The 26,910-nt window shown below is 38.7% G+C and overlaps 2 protein-coding genes across 9 annotated transcripts in view; one reads left to right on the plus strand and one right to left on the minus strand.

The window, feature by feature from the left end:
• TTC37 (tetratricopeptide repeat domain 37) overlaps window positions 1-10,850 on the minus strand; it is a 48,337-nt gene extending 37,487 nt beyond the window's left edge. The window contains exons 1-9 of one of the 3 annotated variants that reach the window (XM_039719338.1): window positions 10,609-10,850; window positions 9,316-9,413; window positions 8,668-8,811; window positions 7,520-7,611; window positions 6,824-6,899; window positions 5,057-5,197; window positions 2,925-3,023; window positions 2,718-2,826; window positions 750-890 (exon numbers count right to left, since the gene is read on the minus strand). In XM_039719338.1, the coding sequence (XP_039575272.1) occupies window positions 750-890; window positions 2,718-2,826; window positions 2,925-3,023; window positions 5,057-5,197; window positions 6,824-6,899; window positions 7,520-7,611; window positions 8,668-8,811; window positions 9,316-9,405 (892 nt within the window). In that variant the 5' untranslated portion in view covers window positions 9,406-9,413; window positions 10,609-10,850. The remainder of the gene's footprint in view (window positions 1-749; window positions 891-2,717; window positions 2,827-2,924; window positions 3,024-5,056; window positions 5,198-6,823; window positions 6,900-7,519; window positions 7,612-8,667; window positions 8,812-9,315; window positions 9,414-10,608) is intronic. The other 2 variants (XM_039719330.1, XM_039719322.1) reach the window with 2 other exon arrangements.
• Window positions 10,759-26,910, plus strand: part of ARSK (arylsulfatase family member K) — a 55,907-nt gene continuing 39,755 nt past the window's right edge. For 5 of the 6 annotated variants that reach the window (XR_005628675.1, XR_005628672.1, XR_005628674.1 and 2 more), the window contains exons 1-6: window positions 10,759-11,048; window positions 15,055-15,184; window positions 17,065-17,224; window positions 19,837-20,119; window positions 23,609-23,780; window positions 25,696-25,920. Coding sequence is in view for 3 of the 6 variants with exons in the window: in XM_039719352.1 (XP_039575286.1) it covers window positions 10,911-11,048; window positions 15,055-15,184; window positions 17,065-17,224; window positions 19,837-20,119; window positions 23,609-23,780; window positions 25,696-25,920 (1,108 nt within the window). In the remaining 3 variants the exon portion in view is untranslated. The remainder of the gene's footprint in view (window positions 11,049-15,054; window positions 15,185-17,064; window positions 17,225-19,836; window positions 20,120-23,608; window positions 23,781-25,695; window positions 25,921-26,910) is intronic. The other variant, XM_039719379.1, reaches the window with a different exon arrangement.

Here is a 26,910-nt window from a genome sequence, read left to right on the forward strand (position 1 = left end):
CACAGCATAGTCTGACTGACTCATGAATGCTTACATCCCAATTATTTACCCAGTTTCCACAGTTAGCTGCCACAGCAGCAAAGTGAGGGTGGGCAATCTCATTTTCCCACTAAATACTTATGAGTACTTTGGAAAGAGCTTTGCCATTTCAATACAAGCAAGTTAATTTACAAATGAATAAGCCAAGTCTTCAGCAAATATGGTTACTGTAGAACAACAACAAAAAAAGAAAAAAACTCTTAGAATATTTCTCCCTAAATACTCATTGTGAGTTTTAACCCAATGTAAAATGAAGTAACTTCAGAGAAAAAGTTACTCTGTTGGTCACTTAAGTTGTTGTTCTGTTACTCTTGTTCAGGTAGAGAAATGCAGTGACTCTACTGGAGAGGTTGCATTACATTTTACTTCATAAATTTCACATTCCTTCATTTACTGCTATTGCTCCAGTTAGTGTTTCATATAGTTATTTCCCCAATAACAGTACGGTTAAAAACAGTTTACCTTAAAACACTACAGAGCTTACCATAATACAAAGGAAAGGCTTCAGAGATGTTATACTCAAAGCTATATTTAAAACATTTCAACAGTATCAGACAAAGTGTTCAGCATTCTTTTAAAATCTAGCTGGTGTTAGAATTCGCAAACTACTACACAAGTATAAGATTCCCTAAATTTTCAACTTAAGCTGGTGTTCAAGTTACAACTACTCACATCTCATATTACCATCAGTAATATCACATATCATTTACCTTCAGTAAGACTCTTAACAGCCTCCTTGTATTTATTTTCTTTGAGGCATTTTATACCAAAACCAATGATGCCTGGACCACTGCTTGCATCTATCTCCAAAAGTCTAGAGAAACAGTTCAGGGCCTCTTCCGACAAAGTACCTGGTTTCAGAAAAAGACATGGTTTTATAGGGTTTTAGATTAAAAAATAACTGCAACAGCTTACCTTATCTATGTAAATGATCATTATCCTTTTGAGTTCAAAGTCATTTTCCCAAGGCTCTACACACTTATCCTCTATCCATCCTCTATCCACAAAAAAAAACCAAAACCCAAGAAGTAATCTAAATACTCAGTACTGTGACCACAAAATCAATTGACAGTCTGAAACCTGAATAACCACTTTTGCTAAATTACTCCAGGTATACTTCCTTTATTAATAAATATTAATTAATAAATAAAATTAAATATTGTTAAGAATAATATGCTTTTCATATAAGTTCAGCTGAAAGCCCACATGCCAAAATCTGTCACAAATAAATCAAAATAATTTCCTTCCAGAAGAGACACTGCATACCTACCAATTTGCTGTGATAAACTTGTTGAAGCTACCTTGCTATGAAACCATATAATTTAATGCTTTAGCTAAATTTTAACTGATGCCACTAACTTTTCATGCTTATGTTTAACTGTGATTGTAGACTTGTCATTATTTACAAGAACTTTGTGACTTGTAGCAAAAACCTTCAAACTATGATTTTCCTTAAGAAATCATTGATTTTGTGTGGCATAACAGTTGCTTTCATCTGCATTTGCTAAAGGCGACTTTACAATGCATCTAAATTAACAAGGCTATGAGAAATGCAGAACATGAAGGATTAAAACATGACTCAGATCTAAACAAACAGCCTTTGTAAAACATAAGCAGCATCCTCTCCCCTCCAAGAAGCAGGTAAGACGGCGAGATATTGCCAGAGTGTTAGTATACCAGAACTGTGCTAACCTTTTCCTTTGAAAATTAGTTTCTGCCTGTTTCCCCAAAATGTAAAGCATTTTTAAACACTTGACAAATTGAGAGTCTGGGCCTCATTTGTCTTCATACTTTCCAAACAAAGTGAAAAATTCTCACTTGCTGTATTTTGCTATCATATTCCATTTCTTCAAAACAGGAAAAGCCCTTTTTCTACATAAGCTGAAAGTTATTTCTAGAGAGTTTTTTTTTCCTGACTTGGTTTCCTTGCTTTAAAAGAAACAAAATCAACTTCTGATGCCTTAAACAACAAAATGAAAAGCTAAAATCTAATAATTACCTTTGAAAATGATGAGAAAGTGTCCAACACTATTGCAGTGTTGTTCAGCAAATGACTCAAAATAGTAATGCAATGTTTCAGATCCCTGCACTTCTGAACACACCAGGTTTTGTCTTTTTGCCCTCAAATAGTCTCCTTTCCTATTCAGTATATATATGTGAACAGATCTGTTATTCCATGTTCACAAGGCACACTTTCTAACAGAGTTTCACAAATGTTTATCTGTTTTGGGGATTTTTTTTTGTTTGTTTGGGGATTTATTGCTTTGGTTTGGTTTTTTGTTTTGTTTTTGGGTTTTTTTTGTGATGGAAGAGAATCTGTGTCAAGAATAACCTAAGCGTAGTTCACTGTGAACCTCAGATAAGGTTAAGGCTAATATCCTTTCACTTTTTCTTAAAAGGTCAATAATGTTCATTTATCCAGAGAGGCTGCTTTCAAGTAAGGCATTATTCTTTGAGACTTCAAAGAGCTGGACTTCACTTACAGCAGTTTTTTTTCACTTATGTTCACTACTCAGTTACAGGGCAAGGAAATGACAAGTCATAGGACCAAACCAGAAACATAACACAGAAGTCAAGAATGTACTTGTACACTCTTTGTGAAAGGTAAAAACTTGTAAACAGATTGTCACAAAATCAACTATTTAAACCCCAGAAATGTCAAAATCCATCCTACTCACCTGACTGAACAAAGTGCAAGCAAAGTACTTCCAAAGGGTAAGTCATAGTAGGGTACAAAGCCATCATATCATGACAGGCCTTTTCCAACCTAGCTACTTCATGAGGAAACTTGAAAGAAAAAAAGAGTAAACTGTTATTTATGTGAATTCTCAGATGTGAAATAATACATCTCTTTTCTTACTAGAAAGGCACTAACATAACCTTACTTTGGACAAGCACTCTATGAAGTCTTTGTAAAGATTTTGGTGATCTTCACCAGGAACAGTATCAGCAGAATCCAGTGCATGCTCAAATGCAGTCAAAAGCTGAAATAACAAAAAAACAGGAGTGCAAAAAAAATTACTTTAGGGAAATGTTATCTTCATAGAATATTTCAGCTGGAATGAACATACAACAATCATCTAGTCCACATGCCTCAGCACTTCAGAGCTGACTAAAAGCTAAGACGTTTTTAAAAGCATGGACCAAATGCCTCTTGAATGCTGATAGATTTGGGATATCAACTGACTTTCTAGGAAGGCTGCTTCAATGTCTGACCACCCTTCTGGTAAAGAAATGATGTCACATGTCAAGTTCTGTGAAGCCATCCCACACTAGATTCCATGACTAGATGCCAGAAAGAATAGCTCAGCATCTCCTTTTCCACTTCCCCTACTCAAGAAGCTGCAGACAGTAGAGGGCAGCCCTCCGTCTCTTCCAAACTGGGAAAACCCTAAGTTACCTGCTCCTTAGAGGACATGCTTTCCAGCACTTCCATATTAAAGTGGATATTTACGTGTTATTACCTAGATCCTACTTATAAAGTTTACACTAATGCAATGAAGAGAGAAAGACATGAAACAAGTTTCCTATCATGAAGCAGCACTCAGCATGAAAAGCATCTAAATTGTCTAGTACAAGATGAAGCAATAATATGATGCCATAAAACATAAGATGGTACAAGGAAGGTTAAAATTTTTAAGAACACAGATTGCTCTTCAAACCTAACCCCAATTTAAAGAAGGAAATTAGGTTATTATCCTATAAGGTTAGCTGTCAGCCTCTCTCTCCACTCTGGTCTAGAAATCTAGAAGTCTAGTCTAATCTTTTTTTTCTTGACTCTTTGGGAAACACAGGCACCAGAGTGCAGGCTTACAAACAAGCATGCTAAACGTTAAGTTGTACACAACTTGTCACTAGAGAAATACTGAATTGTGTTGCCTTCAGGTCCACAGCCTTGCAGATTCAGGGGCTTTACTCAAAACTACAGTAAGCTGTAGATTCGCATGTGAAAGCTATTCCTGAGGTTTATGCTATTTTAAAAATATTTTGTAGTTTTTTCTTTTTGAAAAAGAAAGCAGTGCTGCCTGCAGCACCTCTTTTCTACACTACCTTAAAGTCAAAGCCTTTGCCTTCTCAAAAGTAGAGATCCAGATTCATTTTTCTACCATCTGAAACAACTTCAATTTGTATTTTCTCCTTTCTGAAACACTGCTATCAAGTGGACTGGAGATGATAAATTTCTACCTTCTATGTTGAAGGAAGTTCATCTTCCAAGAACAGATAAATTGGATAAAAGAAAATTAACTTTGTCCATAGAAAACACAGGATGAGTATGACTCATGATCATTCTGTTTGGTTTCAATCAGCTTTGACACTTTCCTAAGAAGTGAAAGTTTAATATCTAGAGGAGAAAAGAAAATTTGAACCAAAACATTTCTATCTAGGAAAAAGAATAGGTACAAAGAAATGGAGAAACCTCATAAATCCATCTCTTCCTACTTGGGTCAAAGCAGGGGGAAGTTTGCTATTTTGAAGAACATCTGTATTGGTTTTGTGTGGCAAAGCTTTGCTTGTGGGAGGCTAAGTGGGGTGGGCTCTATGAGAAGCTACTAGAAACCTTCCTCATGTCCAACACAGTTCATGCAGCTGGCTTCAAGACAGACATGCTTGGCTGAGGTCAAGAGCATCAGCAATGTTGGGAGTGCCTCTGGGATAACAGATTCAAGAAGGGGAAGAAACCAGTGCAACAGCAATTACAGGCAGAGAGAGGAGTGAGAATATGTGAGAGCAAGAAAAGGACTTGTGCTGAAGCAGTCTGCTAGTGAAGGACTACACCCCATAGAACAAACCATGCCAGAACAATCTGTGAAGAACTTAGGTGACTCATTACAACTAAAGCTCATCTCAGGGTGCTGCACAGTTGCTGTTTCTGTCAGAAGGTAAAAGTGCCCAACTCTTCCTCAGAAGTTTAGTACCTCTGAACATTGAGACAGTCAATTCAGACAAAGAGGCTGCAATTACTAGTTGCACTGGACATATATATGTACCTAGCTGAACAAGGAGTGAGAAACATTACCAACTGCCCAGTCTTATTGTCCTGGTTCCTGGTACTGTCTTTCAGTAACTGGATCATCTTCTTCCAAAGCTGATGAAGCTCTGCCTTTTCTGCACCTTCCTCCTGTTTCATCCTTATTAGTTTCTGCCAAGTTTCAGCCACCTGTCAGGAACAAATGACCCATGCTGATTACTCTTTAAAGAGTTGAAAGACCAATATAAGTAGTCAACTTGTTACCAAAATTCACTGGAAACTGGGTAAATAAACTCCTTAACACCAATGTAGCTTTAAAAAACTGGCATTATTTACTGGGTAAGGGATGCACGGGGAACTGCTCCACCTGGCGTGCACTCTGATTCTCTGCAAGTGCGTTGCTTATACACAGTCACCATACACATATTATAATCACTTATTACCTTCAATCCCTCCCCTGGTTCAGTCTTTTATACTCTTGTTTAGGCAGCAGCTGCATTCCTAAGCCAGATGACCCCCCATTATCCTCCCTTTGTCCTTGCTCAGAAAGCAGATCCTGCACACCCTGTTTCTTTGCCAAAAGCACACAGACACAGTAGAACTCCTCATTCTTGGGTTACCCCTTTGTTATCAAACTCTATCACTCTAGGACAGACAACACAGTAACAGTACTATATCTACAGTAACCCAGATTTACCTGCTTCCTGATTAAATAAACAGCAAATCCCAAAACATTGTGTGGAACCTCTTTACCTTCCAAGGTAGAGTAAGTAAGCTAGAGAACATCAAGAGTATATGAATTCTGACTCTGGTTCCTGGAGGAAACCAACAGTAAAAGTAGACCTAAATATCTAGAGCACTACAAACAGAAAGAGAACAAAAGCAGCAGTCCACACTGAAATTCCAGTATGGAAAAGTCAACAGAAATGGAAAGAAAAAATAGGACTCTGAACATTAACTTCAGTTTCTTGTTCCATACAGATTATGCCTTCATATGCTAAACTATCAGCATTAAATTTAGTTTAAGAAGCTGGTATACAATGAGGCTTTGGAGTGAACTGTTAGCCTTCAGCCTCATGCTCTGTGCTATGTACGTTTTTTCATGTTCCATTGCTGGAGGAGAGGTGGGAAGATGACATGGAGTACAATCATGCACCACCATGTAAGAAAAGAGCCTTTTCAAAGAGCAAAATGAAATATACATTCTGTAACAGTATTATAGAGATTGCAGGAAACATTACTGTTGAACCATGCAGGCATTTAACAACTCCACTTCGTGGTACTGACTAGAGTCACAATGATTTCTGCAAAGGTTGCGTTGCTCTGAAGAGGCTTTTCATGTCCTTATCCTTGTGTTGGGAATGCAGTACAGAAGACATATGCAACTGTGTTCAGGCTGAGTACATATCCCACCTTACCCTCTAGAATGAAGCTTCAGTAACAAGCAGGAAGGGATCACTCCACCAGTGAAAGGCTCATCGGAGACCCAGCACTGGCCAAGCCAGGCAAAGTTCACCTGACTTACACATACTGCATTTGATAGCGTTTTTGACTTCTAGAAATACAACAGAAGAATGATATTCTGCCCTTTCAGTCTCAATACTAACAGTCTTTACCAGTTCTGTCAGTTTAATAGATTGCATCTAAGTCACACCCATTGGGAAAGACAAAATACAGTTAAAATCAGTCATCCTGGTTGTGGTCCACAAGGAGATCTTAAGTGGTCTGTGGCCCCTAAGAGTGGAATTTCTTGAAGAAAAGTAGTTAAATCAAACAGAAAATAATTGTTAAAAGTAAGAAAAGTGCTTGACCTACCTCTAAATATTTCTTTCCTTGATGGTATAGTTCCACAAGCTTGTTACATACATCACACCATTTCTGCTTGTCACCACTAGAAAGGAAGAAAATCCCCCCAAAACAAGCTAAGTTTTCCACATAACAGTGTAATGCTTTTCAAATTCTGACAAATAATTTTCAGTAAGTTCAGTTAAACTACTATTTAGAATATATACTAAAAATTGCCCTGTAAGTTTTACTCATTGCTGCTCTGAACAAAAAAAAAAATTACTTTTAGGGACTTTTTGATCAGTTTTCAAAATAAGGGAACAACCTAACACTCCAGTCAGCTGTAGTGACAGCTGAGCTAGATTTGTTTAGAACTGTGTCTCTACAAATTGGATGACACATATTCTGTGATCTTAAAGCAGTGAAATATAAATCTTCTTATTAATGCAGGCAATGATCTATCAGAGATATGCTTCCAGGCAGTGAGTTTAGACAGCAACAGCACAACATGGAATTCCCTACACTACTAGCCTCAAGTACAAGTAAGCTAAGAGAGGTTTTGCTCTACTAAAAGGAGCAGGAAAAAGTATAGAAAACCTTAGCAAAATGGCTGAACTAGTGATGTGAGAAGGCTTTAAAAACCCAATGTCTACATTGTATACCACCAATAGCATTCACTGAACTAGAAATCTTAAGACTGAATTTATGGCATTCAATATGCTTTACCTTTCATAAAGTTCCAAGAGTTTCTGATAAACATCTGCTAAGTCTCCTGTGACATCTGTTTGGTTGGGTTTCTCATACAAATTTGCTAATCCCTTAAGGAAAAAAAAATAGAAAAAAGTAAAGGAAGCAAGATTTGATGACAATGCTTATGTTACATGAGAATGCTAACTGGTCTGTATACAAAAAAAATTCCATTGTGAATACCCTTCAATAGGGTAAAGCATCAAGGCAGTAATCACTGTGCAGAATTCTGCACAGCTCACTCAATCCATTTATATTAAATGAAAAGCTTTCTTCACTTTCTAAACTAGTAACAACAATTTTTTTGAAACTTGTAGCTATTGCTTGATCTGGTCTGCACAAAAGACAATATAAAATTTCACTAGGCCTTATGACCGTATATATAAAATGCAAAAGACATAATAATATATATATACACACCCAAGTATTGTATCAAGAGAGCCAGAACTTAATTGCAAAAGTGAGGAAATTTCAACATAACACTGAATTCAGGCCCCAGCAGTAATACTTTAAAATATATAAAATTTATACTGAAAATACTAAGAACCTTATTATCTTAGAAAAACATGGACTGTTGATATCAGCAACAAACTTAATATAAAACCTTATGTTTCATGAATCAATACGTAACAAAACTGTAGGTCGTAAATCCATATTGCAATAGGCTCTAATGCACATACCACACAGCTATTTTAAATGTACACTTTTGCTTTCAAGTAACAACATTCATTAACAATCCACTTGATGCTGAAAGCTGGAAAAATACATTATTAGATACAACATTTTCTCTCCGTAAGAGAAGAACTGTCAAGTGTTTCTTGTGTTACAAGCATAGAAATTTTTACATGGACAAATTTACTGTATTTGTTTCAATTCATGTTCTCCCTTGCACGTCTCACAGCTGTGTAGTCTACACAAGAAATACAAACTCAAATATATTGAAAATAAAGTTCATCATGATTTTACATTGGACACACAACTAACAGGAACCCCATCTACTCCAAAGCTTCTGTGGAACTTAAGGGTCTCAAGAAAACAAGATAACACATGCCTTAACTCTGCTTTATTCCTATATTTAACTCCATAGTGATACTTTTGAGGGAAACAAAAACTGGATATTCACACACCTGCCATGCCAGTAATTGGTCTGGTTCAAGTTCAATGGCCTTCTTGTATGCTCCTTTGGCCTGATCAGGCTGCTCTAACTCAGCAGCTGCCAAGCCAATGAATACCCAAGCATTGTAGTTATTTTTTTCTTGCTTCAAGACTGCCTAAAAATACACAATTTTAAGTAAAACTGATTAAAGAAATGTAACTTATAGATCCATGTACTGAGTTTTATCACTACAGTTTGGTGGATTATTTTATATGCCAATATTAGGAGTGAAGTAATTTTAAGGAAGATGCTGAGATTAGTAACTTCAGTTTCTTATACCAGAAGATGCTTCATACCTGAAGAGTTGAGCTAGTAACCTGTATCTGCAGCTCAGCAATTAAAGCACTCCTAGGAGGTCTGGATTAGAAATAGATTTTTATCTCTATCACTCTAGACTTAATACTCTTATCAACACAAGTAAGCAAATGCAAAAGGAAAGGGAATAAAACTTTACATGTGGGAAACTAACACAAATAATCAATTAAGTTAAACCTGAAAATCCACCTCAATAAGGTACCCTACACTCTGCACTATTAATTATACAGTTGTAGAGGTATCAGAAAAAGAACAAAATGTGCAAAAAGCCCCAAACTTACCTTCCAAGTATAAATTTAATTACCTTGCAATATTTTAAGGCCTCCTTATACTGTTTATTTCTTATTGCATCTCTAGCACTCTTTAATGCTGCCTTCACCTCCTTATTTGACATTGTGGCTGCTAAATACAAAGGACGTGTCATCAGTTCTTGTAAAAGCAGACATTCTGACACATACAAAATGCTTATACCTTTATTGCACAGAGGTTATTTTAAACAGAGAAATATAGTGCAGTATGCCAAAATGCTTACAGTACCACAAACTGATGAAAAAGACCGCAGGGTTGAAACGACTCACATTTAGCTCTAATGCAGGATACAGTCATTATTCCAAAGAGTTAAATGATACAAAGTAGCTATCCAAGAATGAAACTTTTTTACAGGTTAAGATAAATTTAAGGAAGAGGTGTTTTAAGAGCCTGTAGTCACACTTAGGAGAAAACACCCTACACATAGCAGCTCCTCTTTAAAAAGAAACTAAGCAGTGAACCGGGCTTAAGAACCGGCTGCTAAGAATCGGGGTGTTTCTTGTGTGCTTTCTACAGCAGCACCATGGCTATGTGTCACACGCCGGTGTGGCCGACCCTGCTCCTCTCCCTTCACGCATGCTTACAGCAGATTCTGCTTCTGACTACTGCCAGGAACCAAAAAAGAAAAAGCATTTAAGAGCACAGCAAACAGGCAGTCACGCTTTTTAACACAATCTTGCAATGCTTTGGTGTATGTTGTACACCAAAATGAACTTTAGAAACACCACAGTCAAAGCTGTCAAAATAGGATGAGACTGAGGAACAACACTGCTGCTGCCAGCACCCAAAAAGATGAAAAGGACCAGCTGAAGAACAAAAAAAAACTTTTTAGGAGCTGCAAAGGAATGGGTGGACACAGGAGGACATCGAATTTCAAAGATTCCCTCAGAACCTGTAAATAAATCTGACGGACTTGCATTGCTCAGCAGTTCCGGGAGATAAATTTGCTTCCTACGAGGGAACAGATTCTTCGGCCATCATAAAAGCACCCCACCACGGGCACTGTGCAGCATGAGCTGCACAGTCACCTACAGGCAAAACACCACTTCGGCGCAAACCTGGGCACCGGGGAGGCGGCCGACCCCAGGGCGAGGCCATCCAGCCCGGCTGGCCTGCGGGTGGGGTCCAGGGCCCGCGCATGGGGTCCGGGGCCGCGAACGGCCTGGGCAGGCAACCCATGCCCGCAGCCCCCCCAGGGAAAGCCGCGACGGACCGAGCCAGCACAGCACAGCACAGCGCAGCACAGCACAGCGCAGCACAGCACAGCACAGCACAGCACAGCACACACCTGCAGCCGCCGCCGCGTCCGCCACCTCAGCCGCCACCCGGCTCACGCGCACTGCGACGCGGGTCAGTGACGAGCCAGGGCAGCCGCCATTTTCTCTCGGGGCACCGCGGGAGATGTAGTTCCCGCTTCCCGGGCACGCTGGGAATTGCAGGCCGGCGCCTTGGGCACTGTGGGAGTTGTAGGCCGCAGTGAGCGGGTAGCGTGCGGTAGGGCTTAACTTTACGCTGTGGCCAGAGACGCGGAATCTGTTTTCGGAGCTGCTGCTCCACGGTTAGAGAGTTGGAGGCCACGGTGGCGGGGCGATGCGAGACAGCGGGCCGCTGCGGCTAGCCGGTCTGGCGCTGCTCCTCGTGGCCTCCGGGGCGGGAACAAGGCCGCGGCCCACCACCCCCGGGGCCCAGCCCCGATCTAATGTTGTGTTGGTGGCCTGCGACTCCTTGGTGAGTGATCGGGACATGGAAGGGCACGCTAACAGGTCAGGGTGGGGGAGTGAAATCCTCTGCGGTGGCCTGGACGGAACTACAGAGCACCAGACACCGCGGCCGCATTGGCTGCATTACCTAGGCCAGAGGCACGGGCATGCGCAAACGGGAGGTTAGTGCGCGGGGCGCCGGAGGCTGGGCAGGGGCAGGGGCAGGGGCAGGAGCAGGAGCAGGAGCAGGAGCAGCAGCGGCAGAGCAGGGGCAGCGACAGGAGCGGCAGCGGGCCCGCCGTGCGGCGGGGCACTTGCACCCCCAGTGTTCCGAGCCAAATGCGGCCCGCTTCCCAGAAGGGTGTGCCTTGCTCGCATCAGAGGCTTCACAGCAGCCGAAAAGCTCTGCCCAGGTGGCTCCCACGGTCTGGTGTGATACAGCTTGTCGCCCGGGCGCGGGGCGTGCCACCAGGACTCTGTGGCAGGGCAGCCGCCCCTGGAACAGGGCTGGTGTGTAAAGCGAATGCTCTTCGGTTCGTTTGAAAAGTCTGACGGCAAGAAAGGTCACTAAACCCTGGTACCCTTCCCATTGTAAATCCTATGAATGTTAAGTCTCCACAACAAATGGGATAGCGATGTCTAGAATCACTTGACTTACTGAGCGCCAAATACTGGTTTATTGAGGCTGTGATAAGGTATAACAACAAAGTAAACTTGTCAGACGTGTATCTATGGCAGTAAGCATCTAGAGGCTTCATTACAGTGATTTATTAACATATTTGGTTTATCCTTCAGACACAGAAGTTTTTCCACTCAAAAATACTAATCCTTGCATGTATCTTCACAGTTTTCTCACTGTGCCCGCCAGCACACTAGAAATGCTTTGATGTGTTTTACTCTGAGGAGCCTTGGTTTTTCTGACTCACCTGAACACTCCTTGTTGTGGAATCGAACATAAGCTCCATAGTGTTAAGCTCCAGGTGCTTTCACATTTCATCACTTCTCTTCCACTATTGCGGAATTTGATCCCTAGCCTTCTTGGGCTTCCCTCCTTGACTGCACAGATAAAAGCAGTTGGCTTCTTGCCTGCTGCTGGTTTTTCTTGAGATGACTTTTTCCTAAATATTTGGTAAACACGTATTATCTTTTTTCAAACCCTATCTTTAAATGCATTCATTGTGATTTCAAAGATAAAGAAATAGCTCCTTCTTTATTTATGTAATAGCTCCTTATTGACTTTCCTTTCTTTGACTCTATTCTCTGTTAATTTTATTTTAAGTAATCTCTATTAATATTCAAAAATAATGCGTATTTTTCTCTCCAAATTTCCAGCTTTTACTAGAAGTCTGTTTACCAATAGTTAAAATTACAGTATTTAAGATCCAGAGGGTTAGTCAATGTCCATTTTACATCCAGATGCTAGCAGAGGCTGCTAGTTCACCAAACTTTGGTGAACTTTTATATGTCTCCTTTAAGCAGGAAGATTATTGTAAGCCATATTACAGTGATTAATGAGGTAACCCTTAAAAAAGAAAAAGATAAACCCCACAATTTTTGTGGAATTCTTATGGAAACAACAAGGTGCTCTTTTGAAAAGTGTCATCGTTGCATAGTGTGCATACAGAGTATAGTAAGAAAAATGTGTTGTATAAGCTTTTCTTCTGAGATGGATTTGAAGGTAGAAATAGATGAACCATTTTGATTACATCACTAGTAGAGAATAGGAAGGATGGGGTACTGTTGAAACTAACAGTTTTTCTGGAAAAAAGCTTAAGTCCTGCAGGCTGTTAAAAGGTCTGGGCTTTTATTAGAAAGCATGCCTGCCTTTGCTGTGGGTCACACTGCCTATGTAGGAATCACAGCTATTTTGCCAAGTGGGACAAGAATTTTCTTCACAGTGATGCTGGATTGTGTTTGGTGTGCAGAACAGTGGCCTCTTGCTTGAACAGCTAGCTTTCTGCTGCTGTGTCACACTAGGCATTGTGCTATTCCATGGGTTTCCTGCTGAAATGTGCTAGTAGGCAATTCAGCTCCTGAATTGCTACTTGAAATTTACTGTGTGATGGATGACAAGCTGTGCTTGCAATGCAATTCAAGTTTCTGGATGAAGGGTGCTTGTTTGTGTTAAAGTAATTTTATTTCCTTAGGTATTTCAAAACCTAGAAATCCTATGCAGTTTTTAGGGGATGGATTTCCTGAAATAGCTATTGAGCTTCCACCTGCTCAGCCAATTCAAGACACTTACTACTTTCACTGAATACCCTTTCATCTGTAGAAACAATAATCATGTCACAGTACCCCAAGCATGCAGTGACACCAAGAATATGGAGTTATTTTGCTGCTGTGTCATTGAATATGGTATCACAGTATTAATGTAAGGAGCTCTTGTCTCCAGCTGTTCAAACAAGACTTTGTTGGAGAAACTTAAGAGTGTGTTGTTGACAGGACTGCACAGCAGTTGAGTACTTTTGTCATGGTTTAGGAATAGTATTCTCCAATTTAGTGTTCTCACTGAAATCACTCCAAGCCATGTGCCACTTGCTCACTTCTCTGTCCCCCTCCCATTACTCTGTGGCAAGCTAGAGCAGAGAATTGGAGACACAAAAGATAAAGATCATGGATGGGGTAAGAAAGATTTACTAGAAACAGCAGAATTTGAACAGTTTACTAGAACAATAACAATAATAAAATTAGTATACAAAAATGTACAAGAGGGGTGAGCAATTCACATTTGAGCTCACCACTCTGCTATGCAGAGCCCGATAGTACCTGTTGGCTGCCACACTACTCTGACGTGGAAAGGACCCCTTCCCCTGTTCCTGGAAAATGACATGAGGTGGTACACAATAACCTCCATGTCTTAGCCTTGTCCCCTCCTGGCTACTGCAAAAAAACCCTGTCCTGAACCCTATCCTGGCTGCAACCAGGGTAACTTTCTAAAGAGCACTTTCAGCCCAAAGTTTTGTTAAAGTTCTTATTGTGTGTTACAGCTTTATTTCCAGTTTGTCCTACTGTTTGCTCAAGATGGCCATTTGTAATAGTATACAAGATTAGGTGATTGCTCATTTAGCATGTTCTGATATGAGCTGAGGTCAGAGTCTGCGGTGCTGAAGTTAGCTCTACTGGTGCCAAATGAAGTGAGTGTCTACAATGCTGGGTTATCCAAGAGTATTTCTGCCAGAAACCAAATGCTAGGAATTACTTTTTTTGGCAGTTAAAACTGCAGATACACTGTCGCCTGTGTGTTCACTGAAGAGCCAGTCAGGCTGGGGCTGTGTTGGCACATCTTGTTCAACCAAGGAAAGGAATAAAAGTGACAGATAAAACAGAATGACATGAAATATGGCACTCTGCATGGAACCTGGTTTCATGTGATGATAATCTTTTGCTGTTAAATTACCTATTCAAAATGTTTAATATTTTTTAAGTTACTGATTGAAAAATCTGTCTAAACAAATAGGTTATTAAAATTAAATGAGCATTATGAAAACATCAAAATTAGCACTATGGAAGTATCAAAAGGGAACCATTGTGGGTGGGATTTCTGTGGGAGAATAGCATTTCTTTAGCTTTCTAATCCCTTTTCCAGTCCATAGTTTCAAATAAGTTCACAGAGAAGTGGTATGGATATACATTTAGAAAGGATGAGGAATCAATGATGGTTTCACAGAAATATCTACTAGGCTGAATCCCAATGTAGATGTGTGCACTTACTCCTTTTTACCTTTCACTGTACCCATTCCCATTGAATGTGTCATGGTAGGACCCCACCCCTGAAGAACTGGAGCTTGGAATATGTGTAGTGATATACAGTGGAATTAATTTTACTATAAAGAAGCCCTTTTCCATTGCACTTTTTCAAAAGTGATCCATTTTATTTTTTTTTCTACTTAGAGCTTCTCAACATTGTTTTCCAAACCTGCTTAGAATTGGCAGCATTTGAGCAACACCAGTCTGTGGTAACAAATACATGAATTAATGCAGCTGATAGTTTGCATATATCATGTTTACGTGTTGCTTTTGTCTCATTGCAGGATGGACGCTTGACATTTTTGCCAGGAAATCAGACTGTGGATTTACCTTCCATAAATTTTATGAAAAGACATGGCACTGTCTTTCTCAATGCCTACACCAATTCTCCAATTTGTTGTCCTTCCCGTGCAGGTAGAACCAAGCAAAACACCAGATAAATAATTGCACATGTCAATTTAAATATGTGGTAATGATGGGAAATCTGAAATTATTTAATGGGGAGGGATTTGTTTTGTTTTTAGTATGATCCTTTTTTTTTTAGTTTGTGTTTGAATTCTTATGGTATTCTTCTCTTTCATCTGTTTATCTCTTCTGTTTCTTATGTTTCCTCCTTTATTTTTTTGTTTCTCCTTTTTTCAGTTAAGTGTAAGCTCCCAAATATTTTTACAAACTCCATTGAAGCTTCAGATTTTTAAAAAATCTCTGGGATATGTAGAGAAATCATCTATTTGTTCTGCTGCAGTGCTGAAAATACACTCAGAACTACTCACTCTTCCCAATACAAAGTTAATAAATATCTTTCCTCTATTCAGCAAAGTTATAAATAGTAATAGCTGAATAAAGTGGTAGTTGCTGCTGTCTTCTAGACACATGATGCATCTTTCAGTAGCTTTAATTGAATACTTCCATGTTTTTCTTTACTTAATGCAATTCTTGTTCTGTGTTCAATCTCACACTTGCAGAATTTGCTAGGAAGATGGAAGGAAACTATATTCCTCAATCAAAGATTACATCTTAAAACATTTCTACCTTTTTGTTGAAAGACCCTCCTTAATCTGTAGCTATAGAAAGGTCCCCCTTCCTCTCAAAGCATACACTGAAAGAAGCAGCAGACAAAGGAAGTCAAATACAGTGTTACATTTTTAATATTCTCTTTATTGATTAGCTAGTCCCCGTTTCTTTTTTCTCATGGTCACATTTTAAGTGGGTGATGTTACATGAGCAAGCAGTTCGACTTTCTTTCCTTTTCTTGATGTTTGAGTCTTTCAGCCAATTTTTATTGCTAAGAATAATACTTTATGTTATTTAATTTTAGGAGGTTTTTGAAAATGACACATTGGTATTCCTGTGGGAAAGAAAGTGCATAATGAATTAAACGGTTTATCAGTTATGTGTAGTGTTGTAGATAGCTGTGACTACGTGGGGCTCTGAACCAGCAGGACATCTTTTGCTTAGCCAGGAGCTTGGATACCTGCAAGGAACTGAAGGTGCATCTGTTGTGGAGGTGTCAGGGATGATACCACAAGAGATAGTGGGAAAGAGGGTTTTGGGGTGGGGAAAGGACCAGTATTGCCATGTGGGGTTGATGCACTTTGCTTACAGGATATTTCTATTGCTTGTGAATGACTTAGTTCTGTTCTGGGACTACCTTTAACTCTAAATTAGCACTGGAAAGAGCAAATTCTTGATAAGCTGCAAAAAAATAGGAATTCACTTTAAAAATCTCCCCTTATAGTTCCTTTGCAACACTTGCTTTGGCTTCCTTTCTTTGTGGTATCTTCTTTAATATTCTCACTTTGTTTCTGCAACTGGTAGTGAAGTAGATTACCCAAAAGAATAAAATTGAGGGCATGTTGTATTTATAAGAATACTATATTGTAATTCTCTCCACAAATATACTTAACTTTAAACTCACATTAAATCTAACTGTAGTAAGGGTAACTAATACTCTGAAAAGTGTAAATACAGAATTGTTTCATCAGGATCTGTACTACCATGCCATTTTCTTTCAGAAATCAAGAGGAATATTTTCTGATCTAATTAGAACTTGATTTAATGATTGCATAGTGCCTGGAAAGATGGAACCTTCTTCTGCAATTCTGGGGATTATTTGAGTAAATTTTGATACTTGTCTTGGTAATGAAGTAAGATTTGGAAGGGTAATACTTTGTATTCCTTGTTCTATTGTATCACAGTTTGGACTTTATACCTCTGTAATAATGAGAAGATTAATCCCTTTCCAACCTTATAGGTGGGGAGTACTAATCACTCATAATTTTTTTTTTTGCCAGCTATGTGGAGTGGTCTTTTCACTCATATAACAGAATCTTGGAATAACTTCAAAGGTCTAGATCCAGATTATGTAACATGGATGGATCTCATGGAGGAGCATGGCTACCATACGCAGAAGATTGGGAAATTGGACTTTACTTCTGGACATCATTCAGTAAGGTAATCAGGTGGATTCTCCTGCTGTGGAGTGGGCAGCAGTGAAGAAATCATGTAGTGTGCCGTCACATTGTTTCAGGCTCCAGTTGAAATGATAGTAGCTTTAACTTAAAAGAAATTGTGTTAGGTACCTAGCAGAGATCTGTCCTGCAACTTTATGGAGAAGCAAGCTTGCTTCTGTACTTTTACTTACTCTGTACAGGCAAAAGCCGAAGTACGTATCTCTGTACTTTGGCTTTTACCTGTAGCTGAAATGTAATACAGAAACTAGTTTTGCTCAACGTGAATCATTATTTTCTACCACTGGTATTATTTCTCCCTAAGTGAAATTCATAAACTGCCTTGCCTTGCCTTGCCTTAAGACTTCCTGACTTCCTGGTAATACTAACAGTGTAGGAAAAGCAGAACAAAACCCCATACTCGTAATAATTAAATATTAAGCCTACTATCACAAAATGTCAGAGGTTTTGAGAGGTTTTTTTGAAGGCCGTAAATGTTCAAAGACTTGTGCTGTTGTGATGGGTTGACCCTGAATGGACACACCAGGGCCACCATGATAGAACAAACTTTTTGTGACTCCACCTCCTCCAGTGAGCAGGAAGGAGAAACAACAGTGGCTCAATGGTGAAGATAAGGGTAGAGAGAGATCACTCAGGTACACAGCAAAACAGACTTAACTTAGGAAAATTAATTTCATTTATTGCTAATAAGAAGCCAGAGTAAGCAAATGAGAGGTAAACCCAAATCTTAAAACACTTTTCCACCACCCTTCTATCCAGGCTTAACTTCCAAATTCTCTACCACATCTACTCACAGTAGTTTGGGAATGGGAACTGTGGTCAGTTCATCACACATTGTCTCTGCCACTCATTCTTCATCAGGAGATCTTCTTACTTCTTCTGCTTCAGTGTGGGGTCCCTCCTCCACTGAAAGGACAGTCCCCCACTGATTTCTCCAAAGTGAGTCCTTCCCATGGGCTTATGTTCTTTACAAAGTGCTCCACCATGGGTTCCTTCCCCAGGATGTGCTCCTTCAGGAGCAAACTGCTCCAGTGTGGGTTTCCCCAGGGAGTCACAAGTCCTGCCAGTAAACCGGCTTCAGCTTGGATTCCTTTCTATGCAGGTACTGCTGGAAGTGCAGTGCAGGCTTTCCACAGGATCACAGCCTTTGGATATCCATTTGCTTTGATGTGGGATACTCCATAGGCTGCAAGAGGATATCCATTCCATGGATTGCAGGGGGACAACCTTCCTCACCATCTTCTCCATGGGCTGCTGGGGAATCTTCATTCTGTGTTGTTTTTATGAACATGCTCAATATCACTGATTATGTCCATAGTAGAAGTAATAATAAAGAGAAGCTTTTTCTTTAATAATAAAAAGGTTAGAGTTATTGAGTGCTTCCTTTTTAGTTATGAGGGGATTTTATTCTTTAAACTTGATCCTAATCTCAGTCTGACTGGATAATCAGACTGGCCTATGGCCTACATAGTATTTTTTTTCTGTATAAATCAGTATTATGACGTTGGGTGCAATTAGACACACCCACACACTCCTTTGTCATAATTTTATTTTAATGTTTATGAAACATGCTTTTTCTGTAAACCAGTTACCTTAATTTGTTCTAAGTAATTTATTTAAGCCTGTTTGTGTTGAAATTATGAGCCAAGAAGTTAAAACAATAAGTTTTAAACAAGAAGTTAAAACAATTGTTACAGATGGCTTTTCTGGAAGTTAAAGTGCACTAGTAAAATCCACTTTGGGGATAAAACTGGTTAGATGCTCTTTAAACAATAATAATGTTGTGTTTTGATAAGAGCATGTGATCAAACTTTGAGCAGTTTTATACTTTTCTTTGTAATTTGGTTGGTTATATTGAAATTGCCATGAACAACATGAAGATTGGTCAAGGTCTGTCTCTTACCAATGTCCACCATCATTCACTTTAGCAAATAAACAAGGACATTTGTAGCTCAGATTTGTTTTTAGTGTTTTAGAGACACAATTCCATGACATTAGAAAATCTGTTTAAAAAATATTTTATCATTAAAATGTTGCCAGTTTTCCCTCCTTCTGCTTTCTTTACACTCTTTTCTGTTATTTGTTTGATAGGATTTTTACAAGAGAAATAATTCTTACAGATTTTTGTCTAAAGTGTGTTTAATTAATAGTACAAGCCATATCCAGAATGTTGTTTCTAAAGACAGCCGCAGAAGTAACGTTATTTCCCACTAGATTCTTTCACATAAAAATCTCAATTTACAAATAAATAGTGTGTGAATCTGTGCCAAAATATGGAGAAGGGTCCACAAGATGAAGTGGTATTTCTAAGTATTATTTTATAGATGCGAGAAGAGCCATTCTGACATAAATGGGTAATAAATAAGAAAGAAGATTCAGAAGCAGACATAAAAAGGCTGACATTCTGAGTATGAAATACATGCACAATCATTATTGCTCAATTGAATAACAATTCTCCTTTATGCAGGAATTGGAAATAGATTGCAGCTGAAAGTATAGGGAAAGTTCTTCAGGAATTCATAATGCTTTTTACTTGGAGGAAAAGTGAAGAAAACATTTTCTGTTGAGTATGTGACTTATGTATGTATTTTTCAGTAACCGTGTGGAAGCTTGGACTAGGGATGTTAACTTCCTGCTCCGACAAGAAGGAAGACCCATGGTGAAACTTACAGGCCATAGGAAGCAGTTTAGAGTAATGGAAACAGATTGGCGGAACACTGACAAAGCAGTAAATTGGATAAAGGAAGAAGCTGTTAACTTTACTCAACCATTCATTCTTTACTTGGGACTAAATTTACCACACCCGTATCCATCACCCTATGCAGGAGAAAATTTTGGATCCTCTACATTTTTAACATCTCCCTATTGGCTTGAAAAGGTATGTGAATGTAAAATTTAAATATTAATTTATTAATAACTGTACTTATTATAAACAGTATTTTATTCCTGATTTTTCAAGATACACCCAGTTTTGATATTTCACTACACAGTAAGAAAGTACTTGAATGAGATGTTAGATTTCTGATTAAAGGCTAAGAAAATAGAAGTGACAAATTTGTCTCTGTTGTGGGAAAAGGTTTGTTGGCAGTAGTCACTGAATCATTAAGTAAGTATGGAGTTCAATGGCTAGAAACACATTAAGGAAAATGAGATTGTTGCTCTTCTTAGCTGTAAATTAATTTTGGTAATGGTCTGAAGCTCATTGTTATGAATATTCTGTATTTTGCTTGTTGGAAATTATGCCATATGTAATAATTTTGTCTGAGTTCTACGGTGAAAGATTGACTTTTTCTGCAGTATGGACCTGGAACCTAAAGCAACATGACACAACAGAAATCTTCCTTTTCTGTTAACTTTTTCTGTGCTTCTGTAGGTTTTCAAGCTCATGAAAGTGTCCTTATGTCTGTGTGTGTAAAACTAAGATATAGCACTCCAATCCAAAGAAGAAATACCTTTTTTCAGTCTTGTATAATTTCCAGTTGCCATTAACTGCCATAAAATATAAATGTACTACAATAGATTTAATTGCATTAATATTCTCTGCAGCTGCAGAATTAGAATTAGGTTGATAAGACTTTATACTTCAAAAAACCCCTTCAGTGCAATTTATGTAACTTTTGGCCTTTTCCATAACAGAACTGCTAAACCTCTTTATCTTGGTGTACCAAAAATACAAATACTTAGGAAAAAAGTATTTACAAATGGAGGTTGAGAGATGTGAATTTTTTTCATAATGGTGAGGGTTGTGCGTTCTTCTGGGAATGGTGAGAAGTTTGTGGGGAGAGGAAGAATTTGGGAAAAAAAAACCCCTTTCAATTGCAAAAAAGCAAGATCTAGCTTAGTTATTAAGGAAAACTTGCAGGGTGCTGACTGCTGGGTTAGATGTATCTTGGGAAGCATAGGTACTTTTTTTGAGTCACAGACAGTTATAACATCTTTGACAAATTTTTGTCATCTTTTATCCAGTCAGAGTACCTTAACTACACAGTGCTGGGCTCCTTCCCACTACTGTGCATACATACTGCATTGTGTGGGCCACATGTTACCATTTACTGACCGTTGGCTGGTTCTTCTGCAATGTAGCTCTTTTTTGGTTATGGAAGAGACAGTTTTTTAAAATCACAGAGATAATCTCATGAAGAAGTTTGGTTGCATAGATTAAGAACTGAATAAAATGTCCTGTTTATTTGGGCTGTAATACAGAACAGAGTGTCACCATGGTACGTTTGTGAAACACTGTTTTGTTAACGAGATGGTCCCCTATATTTTACACAAGCTGTCCTTTTTTCAGGACATGTGGCTTCTTTCCTAGTTGTGAATTACGTGTCTTGGTTTAAGACAATTCAAAGAGGTCGTCATTCTAAAATGAGTTCCTCCCCTTAGTTTCAACCAATCCCTTTCTACCAATAAGGAACCAATACCAATAGATAAAAGTGAAAAAGTGAGTTTTCTAACAAGTGAAACAGCAACATGCGAAAAATAGCAGTGAGTAATCACCAGGTACAAACTTGCTGAATCACAGGAGCTCCACAGGAACAAAGAGACCCCACACTGGTGGGGTGCTGCCCCCTTCTAATCTGACATGCCCCACTGCTGACTGCCTGCAGGGAGCAAAGGGAAAGTGGTGTCAGGCTCTTTCCAAGGTGGCGCTTGCCACAGGTGACCATGCCCTCCAAGAAACAAAGGGAACGGATGGCAGCAAACTCTCCTGGGAAGGTTGAAGCTTACGAAGGTCTACTGGCAGATGGGAAGTTCTGGCACATGTGGAGTAGCACTGCTGTTCGCTGCTTCCTCCTGCACCGGCTGAATTCCACCAGTGTTGGTGCTGGAGATCAGGTGCTGGTACCTTCTGATCTGCTGGTGTGTTGGAGAAGGGAGCAGGGGAATCTGGTCTCTGGACACTGATTAGGGGTGGCCCAATCCCCTGATCAAGCTTCGCTGCCTATAGAGTTTGCAAAGATCACTAGGAAAACAGCTTCTTTTTGATAAATGCAGTTTTTCCGAGTTGCTACAGTTGGAAGCCCAGAAACTTGCCCATATCAGCCCCCTCTGAAGCGGAGTCTGCTACTTCAGCAGAAGAGGAAGTCAGACTGGGTTTCTTGACCTGTTACTGGCAGTCCCTTTACTGGCATCCCCAGGCTGCCCTGCAATTCTGGTTCCAGCCATGCTTTTTGGGTCTTAAAGGCACAGTAACAATCTTATGGCACAGATAGATATGGAATACAGTAACATTTTGGGTTACCCAGCACATTACCATAGATAGACAAAAGGATTGTGGCTTTGTGAATACTTAAAACTGAGCTGTAGAAGTCCTGTAGAAAAGAATAATGGATGGAGAGGGACACTTTTTGCGCTCTTATCTTAAGCAGCTAATAAATACCATTTGCAAAGCCCACAATGTAACTCCAAAATGTAGCCAAGGACCTTGAGCAGTAAGAACATAACTGAAGCATTATTATTTTATCTTAATGATTTTTTTTCTAGCAGTGTTTTTTTCTATTGATCCTAAGGAAACGTAAATTTTGTTGTGTCTATTTGACTGTTACAAAGCCAGGTTTTACTTTGTGGGTGCTTGAACTCTTGCAGATTTATCAACTTGTTTAGCTGTCCAGCTTTTCCTCCAAGTAACAAGTGAAAGTACAAAAGGAAATTGCCTCAAGTTCCCTTTTATTTAAGGGAATATTTACAAGTACGACAGCCAAGGGTAATGTGTATGTCAAATTTCAAGACTCTAAAGCTAGTACTGAAGCAGATAATATCTGTGACTGCATAGTTTGAATATACAAATAGATTGGCTTTTTGGTTTCATACTGATGTTACATTTCTTTATAACTAAATGGATTGACATATGTAGAAACATGTAGTAAATACTAGAAAATTGGATTAATGTAGTCAATTCTTTTTATCAAGATGCCAAGACTTGTCATCACCGTCCTGGAGGCTTTGCCAGACTACATGGTTTTGTGTGTTGTTCTCTAGTCCTACATAACACCCAATCTTTTAGATCCATGGGTTTACCGTTATTCTACAGTTACAAAGATTCTATGCCAATATTCTGTACCTATTCTAGAAGAGTGTTCTGTGATATCTCTCTTAAAAATGTACAGCAGTTGGTGAAGCACATATTTGTGGTTCCTACCCTTAGTTTCTATTAGATTTTCATAAGTTTTTAAAAAACAGTTTACCTGTGGAACTGTGGGGATGTATGGAGGAGGTAGCTGCGTGGTGTAACAATTAAGCAGCTAGTGTTTCCTGGGCCACAAATTGAGAACTGTGAATTTATGCTATAATTCTTTTAATTAAATCTGTGTTAAAAATCTTGTTTAATTCAGTTGCTAAAGTAATGTTAATTTCCTCTTATTTTTAGGTAAATTATGAAGCTATTAAAATACCCAAGTGGTCTTCTCTTTCAGAGATGCATCCAGTAGACTATTACTCATCGTACACCAAGAATTGCACAGGAGAGTTTACAAAGGAAGAAGTGAGAAATATTAGAGCATTTTATTATGCTATGTGTGCAGAGACAGATGCCATGCTGGGTAGGTAATGTCTTATTACACAGTGGGTTTTCTAGCTCTGATTTTTTTAAAAGAAAATGCTGATAGGGCAGATCTTTGGAGGAAAAACATAGCAAATAAAACACCATAATTCAGATCTGGGAATAAGTTGTGAAAGTTGCTTATTTAGTCTATATGATAAATGACAGGATGGCCTCTTAGGTGAGTTGAGACCACTCTGAAAAGTAATCACAGCCAGCAGTCAGAAGCTCTGTAGAAAACCAGTGACTGCAGCAAAATAGGGCATGACCAATTGCACTGGTTTAAAACCCAATGGGAAAATTACCCCATGCAAGCTGCCCCTCCTCCCCCATTCCCTTTTGACAGCACAGGAAATACTAGGAGAGACCGGAAGTGGGATCAACAATTTTACTGAAAAACTCAAAATAAAGAGCAATGTACATAAAAGAAGACACACAAGGAGAGTGCTCCACCCAGAGGAAGGGTGTTCACCAAAAAAAAGCAAAAACACCCTCCAAAGACAGTACCTAGTGTAGTTTTCCCAGACGAAGACAAGATGGCACCTGTCATCTCCATCCCCCCCACACTGGACCATGCAGCTTGGAAAAACTAAAGCAATGAGGCAAAAAAGTTTCTGCAATTTATTATCCTTCCTCCAGCCTAGAGGAAACAATGGAAAACAGGGACAGAACAAAGCCTGGAGAGCTCATTAATCCAGATAAAGGGTCTGGCTCTGTAAGTGTTGGCCCAGACAGTGGCAGCAGTGGCAGAAGCACTAGCAGCAGTGGTGACAGCAGCATTTTGTCTCATCTTCCCACTGCTCCAGGAATAGTTGCAGTTTGTCAGGGTTTCAGAAACAGTTACAGCCGCCCTTGATTTCAGCAACAGTTAAGTGAACAAATCACACATTTCCACTACCGAGGTAAGACTGAATTCTCTTCAACACACCATAGCATCTCTTGCTGAAAGCCATGCTGCCTCCATGACATAGGTGGTATGTTATTAAATAGTGCTGGAAACTCCACCCTTCTTTTCCTCTGTACCCAGGACACCCATGTACAAGAGGAACTAAATCTCTTTTATTAAGTGCTAACTGAAATAATGGAAACATTTTTGGGAAGGGGACTGACTGTAAAAGCTGAGCTGGAAGAAAAAGATAAATTTTAGGGCATAAGTCATTTTCCTTAGAGGCCAATTTCAAATGTGTAGACTGGATAACAGCTGTTACACATCGACTGAAGAACAAAGTTACATTTGGAATGTCTCCTAGAAGCACATTATTGAAAGTTATGAAGAAATAATTAATTGTACATTCAGAAGTCTTCAGAGTTTGCAGGACTGTCTACAAATAAAAATGCAAATTGGTCTTAATTTACAGCATTTTATTTTTTAATTTGAAAAGTGACCATGAATGAACAAGAATTTGTTTGCATACCAACATGAAATTCATGATCAAATAAGTGAATCTTTTAGGCATATGACCTAAACCAGGACAGCATATCAGATTGGTAAAGTGAATTAAAAGACATAGAATTGCTCCTCCTCATTTTATGAATAAAAATAAATTAATGGAAACCTTACAGGTTTAGGAAATAAGGGACTGCAAAGTAACCGCACTGCAGTTCTAGTTTTATAACATCTTTTAACTAGTATGTTAGGCATGAATCATCCTAAAGTTTTAAAATTTAAGATGCCTAAGTGCTTTGCTTTACTACCAACTTCATTGATCTTGGCCCTGTCTTTGTTGCATAAATGTACATACAAAAATAGAGGATTATATGTTGTGTTTTCATTGCACAAATGTATGTGCAACAAAAGAGGAGTTTCCTCCACTGGAATGGGAGTGTTCCTTGAAATTTACATGCTGCTTTGTAGGTAAAGACCTTGGAAGAAGTATTTTGAATGTATCCTTTTCATTATCTTTTTGTTATTTCAGGTGAGGTTATTTCAGCTCTGCGAGATACTGGGCTTCTTGGAAAAACAATCATTATATTCACTGCAGATCATGGAGAACTTGCTATGGAACACCGTCAGTTCTATAAAATGAGCATGTATGAAGGAAGTTCCCACATTCCTCTTTTAGTTATGGGGCCAGGTTTAAGAGAACAGCACCAAATACCAAATGTAGTATCTCTTGTGGATATCTATCCTACTATGCTTGGTGAGTTAAATAATTTCAGGAGACAATTTTTTCCCCCTTTTACCATTACTATTCTGTATTTGTATCATAATAGTCAGAATGATGTCTCAGCTTTGAGAGAATATATTAATAGAACAGGAGATAATTTATCTGTTGACCGTAAAAAGTAAAAAATGGATGAAAAAATAAAGAAACTGATTGTCTTCCTTATGTAACTGTCATCCACATAATTACACTGACTGATTATATATAGGATTATTTGTTAGTAAAAAAAGGGAGTAAACCCCATTTTAGATATGAATAATCCTTGCTAGCCTCACACCCCACGGTTTACTGTAGAAATTTCGGTGTAAACGCATCCAGAGATGAGATTAAACTTGAAAGGAGGAGGACAGGTTCATTAACTTAGCAAAGGAATGTCTTTTATGAAGAGCCATGTGGAAGAAGTGTGATGAAAGCTTTGTATAGGAAATGTAAAAGTTATCTGGGCACATGTAAAAAGATGTGATAATGGATATCCATTCTTACCTTATGAGATTTGAAAATACTCAGTATTGGACAGAGAATAAAATAAAAATAACTAAAATTATTGAGATGGAAATCACTTTTAATAGGGAATTTTTGAACACTTATATGTGATAAATCATGCAAGAGACAATACTGATTGGAATTAAATATCAGGTAAAGTTATCTTTTGAGGCTTTGTCTGTGAACTTTTAGGCTTCCAATCAGGAAAAATGTTCTTTTCAAATCAGTCTGGAAGGCTTCCTCTCTAAGAGGTGTCACATGTACACCGCAATTGCCTGGAGAACATGAGTGACTAAAACTGTAGTTTTAGCGTAAATGTCAGTGAAAAATCCACTTCTATATTGTTTTAAGTTGATTTTCTAAAAAGTAAACAGAAGTTATTTATCTGTTTGTGTCTTCTCAAAGCTTTTGAACCAGTTATCTAGTGACAAATAGGATATAAAATCTGAGTGGCTTTCTCTTCCAAATTTTAACATCGGAATT

Source organism: Passer montanus, unplaced genomic scaffold, assembly GCF_014805655.1.
Source record: "Passer montanus isolate IOZ18808 unplaced genomic scaffold, ASM1480565v1 scaffold105, whole genome shotgun sequence".
Classification (NCBI taxonomy): Eukaryota; Metazoa; Chordata; class Aves; order Passeriformes; family Passeridae; genus Passer; species Passer montanus.